Source organism: Apis florea, unplaced genomic scaffold, assembly GCF_048593485.1.
Source record: "Apis florea isolate Af1SG1 unplaced genomic scaffold, ASM4859348v1 contig_3496_pilon, whole genome shotgun sequence".
NCBI classification, from domain to species: domain Eukaryota; kingdom Metazoa; phylum Arthropoda; class Insecta; order Hymenoptera; family Apidae; genus Apis; species Apis florea.
This window is the reverse complement of record NW_028256773.1, coordinates 787541-803850: the sequence shown is the minus strand read 5'-3', so window position 1 is coordinate 803850 and position 16310 is coordinate 787541. Positions and strand designations below refer to the sequence as shown.

At 20.9% G+C, this 16310-nt stretch overlaps 5 protein-coding genes across 5 annotated transcripts; 3 read left to right on the top strand and 2 right to left on the bottom strand.

Annotated features, from left to right (window-relative positions):
- The first annotated feature begins 2484 nt into the window (after positions 1-2484).
- LOC100864615 (U3 small nucleolar RNA-associated protein 6 homolog) lies at positions 2485-5879 on the top strand. The gene is made up of 9 exons (XM_003697523.4): positions 2485-3224; positions 3297-3423; positions 3761-3901; positions 3995-4185; positions 4263-4487; positions 4565-4907; positions 4983-5153; positions 5231-5405; positions 5466-5879. The coding sequence occupies exons 1-9, from the start codon at positions 3133-3135 to the stop codon at positions 5819-5821; spliced, it is 1821 nt and encodes a 606-aa protein (XP_003697571.3). The 5' UTR covers positions 2485-3132; the 3' UTR covers positions 5822-5879.
- Positions 5721-9037, bottom strand: LOC100865040 (tektin-B1). Its single transcript, XM_003697527.4, has 7 exons — positions 7878-9037; positions 7556-7718; positions 7213-7473; positions 6981-7151; positions 6702-6924; positions 6390-6613; positions 5721-6126 (listed from the first exon to the last, which is right to left on the bottom strand). The coding sequence occupies exons 1-7, from the start codon at positions 7921-7923 to the stop codon at positions 5925-5927; spliced, it is 1290 nt and encodes a 429-aa protein (XP_003697575.1). The 5' UTR covers positions 7924-9037; the 3' UTR covers positions 5721-5924.
- LOC100865402 (uncharacterized) lies at positions 9005-11838 on the top strand. Its single transcript, XM_003697530.4, has 4 exons — positions 9005-9373; positions 10889-11153; positions 11223-11556; positions 11647-11838. The coding sequence occupies exons 1-4, from the start codon at positions 9005-9007 to the stop codon at positions 11672-11674; spliced, it is 996 nt and encodes a 331-aa protein (XP_003697578.1). The 3' UTR covers positions 11675-11838.
- Positions 11839-13306: 1468 nt separating this feature from the next.
- LOC116415077 (uncharacterized) lies at positions 13307-14961 on the top strand. Its single transcript, XM_031919157.2, is given in 3 exon segments — positions 13307-13541; positions 13613-14017; positions 14020-14961. Coding segments are annotated over 3 exon segments (1347 nt in total). The 5' UTR covers positions 13307-13388; the 3' UTR covers positions 14809-14961.
- Positions 14947-15633, bottom strand: RpL38 (ribosomal protein L38). Its single transcript, XM_012491915.3, has 4 exons — positions 15602-15633; positions 15347-15407; positions 15134-15256; positions 14947-15016 (listed from the first exon to the last, which is right to left on the bottom strand). Exons 1-4 carry the CDS (start codon positions 15602-15604, stop codon positions 14976-14978), a joined length of 228 nt encoding a protein of 75 aa, XP_012347369.1. The 5' UTR covers positions 15605-15633; the 3' UTR covers positions 14947-14975.
- Between the last annotated feature and the right edge of the window lie 677 nt (positions 15634-16310).

The window sequence follows — 16310 nt, the reverse complement described above, 5'->3', positions numbered from 1 at the left end:
AGTTTTAAATATTAAATCTTAAATTTAAGTCTTAATTTTATGTTTAATGTAAGATAAATATTTATATTAAGTTTATTGTAAGCATATTCCGTAAAAAGATACCTTCCTTGACACAAAATGAATTATATTACATATTTTCAATCCATTTGCTTTTTTTTCTCTTATTTTTTTTTTTATTTTGCTTTAAATAGGAACGTATCTTTAATACGGATGATGCCAATAAAATATATGAATCGTAAGTTTAAGATGTAGTATTAAGAATATAGATTAAGATTTAAATATAAGCCTCATCGTTGGACGACGTGGGATTAATTGCGTGCGATAAATGTAAAAAAATCTTTGTAAAACTTTTGTAAAGATCAGTGTAAAATTTTAAAATAAAATAAAAAATTTTATATTTTAGATTTATAATTACACAATATCTTTTGTACGTTTTATATTTTTTTGTAATTTGTTAATCATTAATTATTCGTTGTTTTTTTTATTTGTTAGGTTTAGGTGGGTCTCGATGCGTAGTCACCTCCTCGTTGGTGAGACCCGGTAATTGGCATCGCTTTTCAAATTTTACATTTAAAAAAATATGTTATAAATATTAGAAATTTTTCGAAATATTTTAAATTTTAAAAATGTAAAATATATTTCATTAATAATAATTTTCGAAAAGCGATGGCAAGCCAAGAACTACGCATACCTGCAGTCTAGTCTAAAATATGATTACTTTTAATTATTTTGATTAATTATTAATAGACTAGACTGCAGGTACTAGTAAAATATAATTAGTAATTAGTAAATTATTCTGTACAAAGATATTTTCATTATCTCTTCCTCGTTTTTATTTTATTCTCCAATTTTTAACAAAATTTTCAAGTAACTTCATCTTTTTTCTTAAAGACACTCTCTAAAACTTTAAGAGAATATCTTTAACATTGATGTTAATTAATAAATGAATATTAATTAGATTAAGTTTAAATATCAAGTTTTCGTATCAAGATATACGAGTCCCTGAAAAATAAAATTCCTATGATTATTTTATGCTTTGTGGCTTTTTTCTTGTTTATTTCAAGTCATTTTCAACCACAGGTCACGCAACAATTGCAGAAATTGTCAGACTGGTGATCTATTTCTGGTGGCCAGTCAAGGGTCCGCGCTCTGATTGATTCCTACTTTTGGGTATCCAATCAGAGTTAGGTCTTGTAAATCGACTCTGGTGATCAGAGATCTATCTGTATCGTCAAGACATAAGTCTTTTTCCTGCCAAACCACTATCGTAACCTTTGATTTTAAATTAAATTGTAAATGATTAATATTTTAAAGTTTTCTTTTTTCGCTTTAAATTGTAATCAGAATATTCTTAATACGAACGTTGCAAGTAGACATAGCGTTAAGATTTTAGGCCAAAAATTAAAGTTAATTTAAGACATTATCGGTAGACAATAGTGATAGTCAACGATGAACAAGGGGAAATTTAATTTTTAATTATTTATAATAATTTATAACATGATGTGTTAATAATAAATTGCAATCAAAATAATTTTGTAAAAATAATTTTTATATTGAATCTTTTTTGATGTTTTCCTCATTTAAATTTTATAATTTTATATAATTTATATATTTAAATTTCATAATATATAATTTTACATATTTTTATATAATTTTTATTTGTATATAATATATTTCCATATATTAATTTCTTTTTTTTTATGTTTTATATTGAATATTTGAATAATTTTATTAATATTAATTTTATTTATATTTTCTATTTTTTTAATTTTTTTTTCTTATGTTTCCTATGTTCTCAAATTTATTTAACATTATTTAAACTTATTTTTAATATTTTATGTTATTCTTTACAAATAAATTTCGATAGTCACTTCTTCATGAAACTTAATAATTGATATCGTTTTGATTTCATAGATTATTTATTTTTAAAAAATTTTTAATATTGTTCTTTGAAAATAATTTTATGTGAATTACTCTAAAACGATATCAAGCTAAGAAGTACTCAATTCTAATATTTTCAATCAATAATTTGGATAATAATACGATAATTAGAACTCGATACTATTTTTCCAATATATGAATTTGTAGAATAAATATAAAAAAAAGCAAATAATAAGAAAAAGACAGAGATAAATTAAAAATTGCATAATTAATGCCATCTTCAAAGTATTGTAGGAACTATATAAATAAGGAGAGCAAATAATGAGAGAAGGATAGAGATTTATAACAAAAATCGATACAAGTGGCGTCATCTCCACGGTATTGCAAGAACTACATAAACAAGGAGAGCAAATAATAAAAAAAAAAAGACAAAAATATAATAGAAAGTAATACATATGACGCCATCTGTCGACGACGATTAAAGAATTGTTCGAAAACATAGAACGCAAAATAAGATAGCAACGCCATCTCTTGAGTATACAAGATATTTCTCTGAAAGCGCAATAAAAGGAAAATAAGAATTTAGCATTAGTACCATCTTTTGAATATTTTTAGAAATATATTTTTAGTATTCATAAATTTCATTTGCAACACTTTGGCGCTGATTACAGAATTTTTATTTATCTTTATGCTTCTTTCACTATTTTCTTGTGTTATACTTATTCTAATTCTGTGTTTTATTTATGGCTTATCATCGTATCAAAATATTTAATACTCTAATATTTAAATGAAACATTTAAATGTTATAATTTTTAATATTTTTAATAAAATAATTTATTAATTTTTAATAATTTATTAATGTAATATAATAAATAATTTATTAATCAATAATATAATAAAATCAATAATTTATTACATTCGTTATAAAAATTTTTATTATTTTTTTTATTATTAAATATAGTTTATTATCGATTTATTATTAATTATAATTTATTATAATTCAATATCATCGATTGATACATGTCAGTATTTTGTATTAAATTTTAATATGAATAAAACGCCTATTCATTTACATCGATACATAATGTATATGTAAAAGAACAAGTAAATATTTAAAGTATCAAGATATCAGTTTATCAGTGTAGTATGTCTATTGTGTGAATTGCTTGTATAACTAATAGTACATGCTTAAAGGTGTTTCTATTATTTTTATATTGAATTATATTCCATTAATTAAATAAAAAAGTAACAATGGCAGAATTTGTGGAAAAACGATGCGAAGATATGATTCCCGAATTAGAACAAATGGAAAGAATTAAAATTTTTGATAAAAATGAAATTCGGTAAGTGAAAAGGTTATTCTGTGATAAATTATGTATTTCAAAAAAGAATTAATATTTTTATGAATTATATAGAGGAATCGCAAAAAAACTTAAAGAATATGAATACAAAATTCAGCGACATATGAAAACTAAAGAAGATTATTTAAGATATATACAATATGAAATGGATTTACTTAAATTAATTAAACAACGCAGAGATGTATGTTATTACATATTAATAAATAATTAAAAAAATTAATTATAATATAATTATAATGTCTTGCATCCTAATCGTAAGAATAAAACTGTCCAATTTGTAAGATTTATATTAAAAATTTTATTTCTGTATAAATAATAAAATAAAATATTAATATTTGCTTTATTTATGTTAAATAAAATTTATTGATTTATAAAGGCATTTCCAAAAAATAGAATAAATCCAAAAAATAAATAACTTGTAAGATAAAATTTTAGTTAGAATGCAAGACAATATTTAACTATAACTTAATATATTATGAGTATAATTTTTTAATATAAAAATTTGTTTTATTTAATAGAAACTTGGTATTATGCAAAAGAAATCAGATATTGACTATACAATTATAAATAAAATAAATCATTTGTATAAAGATGCAATATTTAGATTTCAAGATGATATTCGTTTTTGGATTGCTTACATAAAATTTTGTAAGCATGTTGTAAGTATTTAATTTATAATATTTTTATTAAATATTAAATACTTACTTGAATTATTAATTTGTAAATATAAATGTGAATATAAAATGTGGCAGCATTTTCACAACAATGTTAGTCACATGTTAGGTAGAATGTTACAAGTTCATCAAGATAAACCTAAATGTTGGCATATCGCAGCACGTTGGGAATTAGAAGAAAATAAAAATAAACAGATTGCACGTCAATTTCTTCTTCGTGGTTTGCATATACATCCAACTTCTCAATTATTATTTATTGATGCTTTCAAGTAAATCATTGCACCTTTTATAAGTTTTTAATATTTATATTATTTTTATTTCGTTAAATATTAATTTTATGATTTAGATTAGAATTAGATGAGGTATTAGTTAATGATCAGAAGAATGAAAATAATGGTGACAATACAGTACAAACTGAGATTGATGATGATATGAGTATTGGACTAAAAAGAGCTTATATCATTTACCAACAAGCATCAAAACGTATTAAAGATATTAGATTTATAATAGAATTATTAAATATTGCAAAGAATCATAATAATACAGAAAAATTACAAAATAAAATTCTTAGGTAAACACAATATTGTTACCTAAAATTGTGTATTAAAATTGTTAATTATTTTTAATTTGATTTTAATACTTTTTTAGTGATATGATACAAGAATATACTCATGAACCTCTAATGTGGGATACAATGGCTCGACGAGAATTAGAAGGACTTCTTCAACCTTCTGTCAGTAATACAACAATGAAAATTGATAGTTCAGAAAAAACATCATTAAGAGATCGTATAACATCTTGTAATAAAGTTTACCAAACAGTAGTTAAGAAAATTAAAACTGAAGAAATGTGGTCTTTGTACATAGAATGTTTAATAGAAATTAATCAAAAACCTGGAGCTCTACCAAATTTTAAAAGAAAATTATTAAAAACTGCTTTATCACAAGCACATCAAGTAAAAAAATTAAAAGAAAAATATTATTTGTATTGGGTTTGTGATATTTAATTAATATTTATTAAATAAAATATAAAAGAAGAAATTTTAATTGTAATAATATTTCTATAGATTAATATGTTAAGCATTGAAGATAAAGATGAAACAACTAAAAATAAATTAAAAGAAATTCTAAACACAGCAACTGAAACTATATCAAACAGTATAAGTCTTTGGCATGCCAGATTAAGATATTTATTTGCTATTGGAGAAGAAAAAGAAGCTGAATCTGTATTTTTAAAGGTACAATTATATAAGGAATTATTTTTAATTGATATTATGTTATATTGATATTATATGCATAATCAATAATTTTTTAGGCAACACAAATACTTGCAGAAAAATCATTACCTCTATGGAAAATAAAAATACTACATGTACAAGCAAAGTTTCCTGAAAAAACTGAACAAGTTTTTCAAGCAGCTTTACAAGGACATCCAAGTATTGCTCAAGAAATAAAACCTACTTACATTGAATGGCTAGTTCTAACAAAAAGTATGTAATTTTAATTAAAGTATAAAATTACATTTGATTGATGTTTATTATTTATTTTAGGTATACAAGAAGCACGAAAAATATATGATAATCTTTGTTTACAACCTCCTTTTTCTTTTGAATTGCATAAAAAAATGATAGAATTAGAACTTATGCAACCTGAAATATCATTAAAACATATAAGAAAATATTATGAAATGTCAACGTTACAATTTGGCAAAAATAATACAAATGTTTGGATAAATTATATTACATTTGAAATGAAACATGGTGATCCAAAGAAAGTTGGAGAATTACATGAAAGAGCAGTAAAAATTTTAGAACCAATATTGACAGATTTATTTATTTCAGAATACAGTTTAATTAAAGCCAATCCAGATGCTATTAAAAATGATATACAAACATTACATGCATAAATAGTAAGTTGTGTACAATGGAAATATTAAATAATACAATAAATAGATATTTTATATATCTGATGAATATTTTTTTTAAATTTATATAAAAATTCCAATCAATTCATGATTCAAGTGGTATTTCTTTTTCCAAACGTGTAAGAACAATGTTACGATCTGTTTCATTCGGCAATCGTGTTCTATCTCCTGTTTTTAATGTTGCTCTCATATCTAAACACATCACATCTGTTGCTAAAGAATGTTGCTTGTCATCTAGATTTCTATCAACTTGTAGAAGTAAACTTTCCAAATTATTATATGCTCCTCTAGAAAATAATAAATATATATGTCAAACATAAAATGTTAATATATTCGTGGGAAACCTTTAGAAAATTTTTACATATAAGATCTAAATAATTACAAAAATTAATGTGCATTAACATTTTTATGTACCAATTTTTCTGTTTGTTGTTAAAATCAACAACAAGGTTTTTCACAAATATATTAATATCTTGTAGAATATATTTAGTCATTTTTATGAAAAATATATTAAAATATATTATCTAAATTATTGCATTATTATACATACTTTGAATTTTCCAAAACTTTAGTTAAGTCTTTTTCAGTTTGTGTCAAATTTAAAACTTCATCTTTTAAACCTAATTCAGCTTCATCACGACAAAGTTCAAAACCAGAACGGTAAGTACGATTTTCTAATCTTGTTTGTGCACATTTTATTGAATCAATTTTATGTAGTAAAGCATCTTCTTGTCTCACTATTTCTTTCTGTAAAATCTCCATTTCTTTTTGAATCTACGTATATATATACATAAACAATCAAATTTATATATTTATTATATAAAATGTTAATAATAATTTCAATTTAAAAAATTATAATTACTTTAAGTTTTTGCCATTCTAATTCATTTCTAGCTTTTTGCGTCTGATATATTCTTTTACGTAAATTAAAATCCGTTGCGTCTTGTTGAGCTTTAATATCGTTTCTAGCACGTTCACGCATTACGTTCAAAGCTTCTCGAAAAGTATATACATCACTTAATTCATTATCAGCTAAAGTTTTAACATAACGACAATGTTCTAACCAAGCTTCATATGATATTGAACTAAAAAAAATAGAATATTTATATTTATTTCAGTGTATATAAATATTTATTCTTACCCTTTTGGAGTTCTTAATGCATTTGGTTTATAGCTAATATTTGCACATGTTCTATCTAAATTAAGATTTTCTTTATCTATTTTAATAGTTTCATCCTTATCTTCCACTTCTAATTGCATTGTAAATCTTACTTCTTCTAAACGATTTAGCTTCTCCCATGAAGCTTGCACTCTATATAAAGTATTATATATTCATAAACATATGTTTAAATACAGATTTTTTTTATAGTTACCTTTGAGTTAATAATTTTTTAATATTTTCAATAACACAAAGTTCTTTCTTCAATTCTGTATCAGCTTCATCATATGTAAGTTCTGTTCCTCTACGACTATCTCTCATAGAAATACATTCTGCTGTTAATTGTAATGGAAAATTTAAAGTTTCTATTTCTTTTTCTGTATCAACTTTTTCATCTCGTAATAATTTAATTTCTGCAACTAATTTGTCTAACAAATTCTGAAATAAATCTCTCCAACGTGATAATTCTGTTACTCTATAAACATAATATTCTATTGAAATAAAAATTTTATTTGAGATAAAAATTTTTCTTAGATATAATTTTAAATATTCATTACCTATCTGCAAGACGGGTATTATTCATATAAGTATCCCAAATAGTCTTCACCATTGTCTCTGAACAAACAATTTTCCCTGTATTTCTTAATTTAAATGCATCTTCACTTTTGAAAGCTGCATTTTGCTGAAGATCCCACTGCTTAGCATACCAATCTGCTAAACCTATTATGAAAAAACATATTTGATATAGAAATTCAAAAATGATAATTTATTCTTAATATATATAATATTTCGATTTAATATTTCAATAAATAAAAAAATAAAAAAAAAACATTATAATATTTAAAAAATTATATTTACATAATCGAAAATTATACTTACTTATATGTGGTAAAGGTTTTTCATATGTAGTTACAGACTTAGCCATAATTTAAATAATAATTATTATAAATATTAATGTTTATATAAAAGTCTTGTAAAACGTACTGTCTTAATGATACAAGAAATAATAAATTGATGTTTGGTTACCAAAGCAACGAAATATTGATTTAATATTTTATTATATTTAATTATAATATCATTATGAAAAGAAATTTTTTAAATAAAATTATTCAAATATTATAATTTATTGTAATAAGGAGAAAAATCTACTATAATATATTAATAATTTAATAATATTATATTATTAAATCATAATTTTTATTCTATAATAAAGTAATATTATATTATCAATTCATATTTTTTAATTATCATATATATTTCTATTATATAATTTTTATATAATTTTTATTAAGAATTTATTATATATTTAAGAATATGGCTAATATTTCGAAAAAATAGTTTTTTCTAATTAATTTAATAGAAGTCAATATTGTATTCAAAATAATTATTTTAAAACTTATTGAAAATCATTTATAAATAATATTTAAAATAATTAACAAAAAATAAACAATTTTTTACATTAATTTATAATCATACATAAAAATCATAAAATAAATGAAATTTAAAATTATTTAGTTTTTTATTTACTAAAAAATAGAAAAAAAGAAAAATACCTTTTAATAAAAATTTTAATTTTTGAAAAATGTAGTTTTTAATTTTAAAAAATAAAATACATGTAGGAATAATAAGTTTAAACTTCAAGGGGGTTAAAATGAAATTTAAAAAAGAAATTTTTAATTTTTTAATAATAGGATTTAAATATTATTACAATATAATTTAGATTAATCAAATTTTATACATATTTATTTTGTTTATAATTTAAAAAAATTTTAAAAATGCATATAATTATTATTTCAACAAAGTGCGTTGTATTAAAATCTTTGTTTCAATATGGTGCTTGAGACCTCAGACTATAGTATAACCCGCCAAACCATTTTCGTGTTGTTTCTGAATATAAAGAATAAAATCATTAAAATTATATGAATAAAGAAGTGTTTGAATATTATTAACAATTTATAAGTTATAAGTTCATAATAAAATAAAAAAATTTTAGTTGTGAAAATAGTATGCGTAGATTAAGTATGAAAACTAAGCACACTAAATCTGAAACAAGTAATAGCAATTCCGAGGAAAATGGCGTCGGTCATTTAACCATAGTTGACAATAATAACGAAATGAAGAAAGGAAAGGAAAATAAAAACGCGGAATCACCGCGCAGAGGTACACCCAAAAAGCGTCCCTCACGTAATCGTCATAGTCAGAAAGAAACAACTGAAAATTCTACTCTGAAGTCCGAAATTGAAGATACTCAAGCTGTAGATCGAGAAGAAGAAAATAAGAATGTCGGAAAGGCTGGTCCTAGTAAGAGACTCAAAAAAGAGGATCAAAAAACATCTTTATCAAAACAAGAAGGAAATAATGAAAAAGAATATGAGGTATGTTAGATATCATATTTATTGTGTTTATTATATATATATTACAATTATATGTTTACATGATACATCTATAAGTATACATTATTGACTGGTTTTCTGCGATCATAAAAAAAGATATTATATTTAAGACATGATTATTAATCTCATCTCATAAAACGAATTGTTTTTACAAGAAAGTTAAATAAATCTAATGATATTTATACACACACACACACGCACGCGCACGCGCACACACACACACACACACACACACACCGTATATATATACACATAACATGCATTATATATATCATATAATAATATATCATTGTACTTATCAATTTTCATTAAATCGTTATTTATAAATTGCTAAATTGTTGCATTATTGAATAATAAGTAAAAAAATTTAAAATAAAATAATACATAAAAAGTAAATATTAATTAATATTATCATCTTATTTTTTAAACATTGCTAATATGATTATAGGACATAAAATTAATATATGATATATTGATTCATTTTAACGTAGAAATTATATTATTCATAATAACATAGAAAAATTATTCTATGAAAGTTCATCTTAATCTATAAAAAAATGCAAAAGTTAACCTATATATTCGTATTTAGTTACAAAAGTAACATATATTTATTAAAGAATTGATATATTATCAATAAAAAAACATTGTTAGTTATTAATTACAATATGTTTCAAAATTATGAAAAAAAAATTAAATGTCAGTCCTAAATAGAGTCATTAAAAAATTATTTTATATGTACGTTACCAAGTATTTTTCAACAACTATATATTTATTAATCTAACCAGTATTGTCTCTTATTTATAATTATTTTTATAATTTTCTCAAAAATTAAATGATACATAACTAATGAAAAAAATTAAAAAAAAAAAAGAAATCAATCGATTACAACGACAATCGAAAAGAATTCCTGTTAGCATGGACAACCGCCTTACGGCGGCCGGAAAAACTCTAACTTAACCTAATCTAGTAATCGCAAAATGATCGATTATATTAGTATAAACTAATTTTTCAATTTTTTAAAATTATTGATGCGTTGACTTGCATTATAATTCTACAATATAACACAATATATAACAACAATTAATATTTTGTATATTATATATTATCTTTCGATCTATTATATCGTATAACATAATTATTATAAAATTGTATCAACGCGAAAATTTAAAGTGAAATTTTTTAGAAAAGAGTTTTCCATAAAATAATTTTTATATAAAATAATAATTATATAAAAAAATAATAATTTATATAATATTTTATTTTATAATTATATATATTATATTTATAATCCACTCGTTGAAATCAATTGATTGTATCATATCTTGTATTTTATTTCATGAACTGTATTGAGAATATACTATATTTTTCTTAATAATATAACTTTTTTATATTTTATTTTTCATTTAAAAAATTATAAGATACAATTAAAAATAATTTATGTAAATTGATTTAATAAGATTAGTGAAATATAATAATTATTATTAATTAATTATCTAGGTAGAAAAAATTGTGAGTCAACGTACTATCAAAGGTCAACGTCAATTTTTAGTTAGATGGAAGGGATATGGTGAAGATTCTGACACATGGGAACAAGAAAAGGATTTAAGTTGTCCAGAATTGATAGAAGAGTTTTTAGCTGAAAATACAGAAAATGAAGAAGATATTAAAGCTAAAAGGTTGGAGATTTCTCCAAAATCACCAAAAAATAAAGTGGACAAAAAATCTAAAAAACCTAAAAATACAAAAAAACAAACAGAAAATGGTATTATTTTGCTTTTAGAAAATTTTTAAAAATAATTTATTGTTATATAATTTTTTTAATTAAATATAGGTAAACAAGTAATAGCATCAGATGAAGAAAAAGATGTAAAAGATGATCAAAAAGAATTTGAAGTAGAAAAAATTATAGAAGTACATTTTAAAAAAAATAAAACAAGAGAATTTTTAATTCGTTGGAAAGGATTTACATCAGCAGATGATACATGGGAACCAGAAGAAAACTTAAATTGTCCAGAATTAATTACAAAATTTATGCAAAAAGTTGAAAAAGCTAAAATTACAGAGGCTCGAGAACTTCGAGCAAATCGTCCTCATACAAAAAGGTACACACTAACTACACATGAGCATGGAAGGAGATTATCTCGAAGAAATATGGATAAACAAAGGTAATTTTATTTTTAATAAATATAAATATCACTATATAAATATTTAGATTTTTTTTAAATTAAAATTAATTATATTCTTTTTTTCTGCAGAGCTACTTATCATGAATGTGATGAATAAGTAATTATAGAATAGCAAGATTACAAAAAAATTATATTCATATATAATTTGCTTTCTGAAAATGATAAAGATTAATTTAAAAAAATGGGGATTTTTCTATTGTTTAAATTTGTATAAAGTACAACAAATATTACTTATATATACAATAAACTATCATAATTATATAATGTCTGAATTTCTCAGGCAACAATTTAATTGGTAGTTTTTCCCAAATTTTGTTCTGCTTTAAAATATCTTGTAGTATTATTTATATATATAAACATATATATATATATATATGTATATATATATTATGTTATTTGATATTTTATATTTTTCAAGTAAAAAAATTTTTTTCAATTTTCAAAAATTATACAGAGCCTATTAAATTGCATATTTATTATATATTATTACACATATAATATAATGTGATCTTATAATTATTTTATATTTAATACAATCTATTAAATATCCATCAATTCAATAAATATTTTTTATTATATGTACGAAAATAAATATCTAAAAATGTTATGACAAAATTTTAAATAAAATAAAAAGTAGTAATGAATAACTTTTTAGTAAGTGATTGGTATACAGTATATAATTAAGTTAAAATATGCATACATGATGTAAAAATAATTTGTGAATAATATATAAAATATAACTTTATTTGTAACTTGTAGTTTTAGAATGCTTACATAAAAATAATTTAATAATTTTTATTAATTATAATTCATTATACAGTATTAATTTTATTAATACAGATATTATATAGATATGATAAATTTGATTATTTTTAAAAATTTTCATAACATACTAATGATATATCTGTTAACAAAACAAAAGAGATAAAAATATGTAACAGATTCAAATGTTTTATTTTGCAATTTAGATATTCTTATCAATAAATAATGAATTAATTTTTTTAATATATATGAATTGTATTTTTAAAAATACAGTGATTTTATGTACAAATAGTTTATTTTATAATCTTTTAATTTGTATCATAATTATCATAACAAAATTATCATAATTATCATGCAACTTAAACGGACAAGGTTGGAAATGATTGATACCGAGAAAAGGTACAATAATATTGATCAAAATGAAAGTGATTCTTACAATTGGAAATTATTTCTTATATTATTCATCATCTTAATTATAATAATTCTATTTATAACGTTTCATCGTTATATTTATGGACAAATCATTTATATTTTTAAAAGGTTTATTATAATTTGTTTGTGCAATGTAATACTTGTATATATTTTTTATTTATAATACATACATATATATATATATATATATATATATATATATATGTATTGTATATATATATACATGCATATTTAATTATTGATTACTATACTAAAATTATATTCATAAAGATATATAACTCGGCGAAATGAAGATAGTGATGGCATCTTTTCTAAGATAAAAGAAATTTATAAAAAACGTTTTTTAAGATCTTATACACGTAATTCAAAACTTAACATGAAACATGATGAACAAAAAAACAAACAAAATGAAAATAAATATAAATTGAAGACTCCTTTACAAGTACTACAAAAATATATTAAAAATTGTTATATGCAAATAATCATAATTTAGTTTTTATAAATATACATATACAAAAATTTATGATTAGGAAAAGAAAAAATTACTTGCTCCAAATCAGAATAAAATAGTAACATCTACTAAAAATATAGATTTAAGAAAACAATTATCTTGGAAAATGTCTTTCTCATGTTTTTCATCAGCTTGTACTAAGTACAAACATGTACCTAAACCAATATCAAATAAATGGAATATTAAAGATTTTGAAAATTATAAATACAATGAATTAAGTTCTCAAAATATAAAAAATCTTTGTAAAGATTCACTTCAGGTATCATTTGATTAATATTTAATTTTATATTAAATGTAATTTTTTAATTATATATTTTTTTTTTGTTCTAGAATGACAAAGATATTTGTTTCTCAGACACAGATTTTAAATTTTTAGCAATATCTTCAAAATCTGATAGACAAAGTGATGAACAATTATTAATATGTAAATTGAATTCAGGAGATATTTACAATTCTAAAAGACAGATTAGTTCCAAGCAGATAGAATTAAAATTTGAAAATACAGATTCATTTAGTGACAATACACAAAAATACAAAATTTCCATATCTAAATCAAGCTATTCACCTTATTCTTTGTTAACAAAAAATTTAACTAGTGATTCAAAATATTTCTCAGATTCTGCAATTGATAAATCGGATATTTTATCGAATACTTTTCTTGGCAAATTAAAGAGGTTTTTAATAATTTATAAATATGCTATTGAATCTAATTTAAATAATAGATTAATTATTTTAAATATTTATATAGATCAAACAATTCTTATACAAATTCTACATTATCAAATACATCTAATATAGTTGAAACAAAAAATCAAATTTTACATATAAATTCAAAAACCGAAAATACTTCTATATGTACTATAAATAAAAGTAATTCAATTAAAAAAGACAGATCAATAGAATTAAAATCGCAAATAAACTTAAATAAATGTGCATATTCAAAAAAATTACAACAAAAAATGAAATCATCAATAGACATATTACAAAATGAAATAAAAGAATCTAAAAGTTTTGTAAAAATATCAAAATCAGATAAAAATTTCAGTACTTCATTAACAAAAAACAATTTCGATAATTTTATTAATTGTAATTTAAATAATTTTACTACAGAACAAACATCTATTTCTACACCTAAAAAATTATTTTCTAATAATGAAAATATTTTTACTGTATCAAATCATAAATCAGAAATAAGTGAAACCTATGATGAATTAGCAATATTATTTGCACAATACATGAAACTTCAAACTCGATTATGTCAAAGAAAATATTGTTCTTTAAAACGATATTTAAAACAACAAACACAACATACTACAAGGAAATGTCAAATAAGATTTAATTATCATCGCATATATCCTTATGATCAAAGACCAATGTGCAATAGTGGAAATATATGTATAGACACATATGACGAATTAAAATTAATGTCTACATCACCAGCAGAAAGAAAAAATATTTATCAACATATGTTTAAAAGAAGAAAGCATTTTTTAAATCAACCATGCATTTTATCTCTCTCTAATTAAAATCTTACAATATTGAAATTAAAACTAAAATTAAATAGATTTAAATTTTGAAATTAAGAAATCAATTTTTGATTATTGATTATAATTTTCATTATTTTTAAACCCATTTTTATGTAATAATAAGAGAAATAAACAACATATGTTAAAAAGTTAGTTTATTCTATCAATTACATACGTTCACTTCTTTTTACTTCTTTTACTTGAAGACCTAAAAATATATTAATATTTATTAAAAATTTTAATTCAATATAATTATTATTTTTAATATATATTATTTTTATTACCAAAAAATTATATAATTCTTTATTATTAAACAAATAAATACCTGGAGGTAATGATTGCTTTAATTTTTCTGCCTTTTCTTTGTCTGTAATAACAAGAGTATATAAGAATCGTGAACATCGAACCTTGAATTTAACGTTGTCAGCATTTTTCTTGATTTTCACAGCTAAATTTTTATAATAAAAAAAAATATATATATATATTTATAATAATCGTATAATATTATAAGTAATATAAAAGAATCTTTAATACTCACATTTTGCATCTTTCCTTCTAGCTTTTAAGAGAAAATCTTTGATTTCTTTGATTTCTCGAGGCTAAAAAAATTTTATACGTTATTGCATTGTTCAGATATTAACGTAGAGGTTATGTTATATTAATTTATCATATTTTTAATATATCTATTAATGTTTATGATGTTTATAATATCGTATATTGCAAAATAAAAATTAAATTAATTGTAATTACAGTTTAAAAATTTTTATGTTAATAATAAATATTCAATACTCACCATTGTGATTAAGAATGAAATATAAATAGAACCTGGAACAAACAAGAAAAACATTTATTACACAATTATTTTCTAGAAATTTCTAGAATAAAAATAGAACATTTATATCTAAATCATATATAACTATTATACGACTAAAAAATAAAATGATTTCTAATAGAAAATCGGATTTTAAAGAATTATTTGAAAAATCAGTACGAACCTTATCAACTTATAACCGGAAAAAGAACATACTTTTATAAGAGATTATATCAAATCAGCAACAAAATATTGTCAAATATAAAATTATATAATAAAATTAAAAATAACAATATTATTAATTAAAATAATCAATTAATTTTACATTATAAATGATTTTTATTATATAAAATAATATTTTATTATATAAGATATTAAAAATTTATATATGTATACAATATATATATACACAAACCTATATTTATACAATAGTAAAAATATTTTATATTCATTCAAAATAGAATAATTAAAAATTACTTTTCAATCATAAATATAATTTCTTTTATTAAGATATTCAAATTATTTTATTTAGTGATATAATATTTTATAAAATATTTTATAAATAAAATATTATATAAAATATATAAAACCTCTTTTAATATGTATATAAATATTAGAAAATATTGATTAATTTCAAATTTCTATTTAAAATCATAAAAATTAAATATTAAATAAATAGCTTGAATTAAAA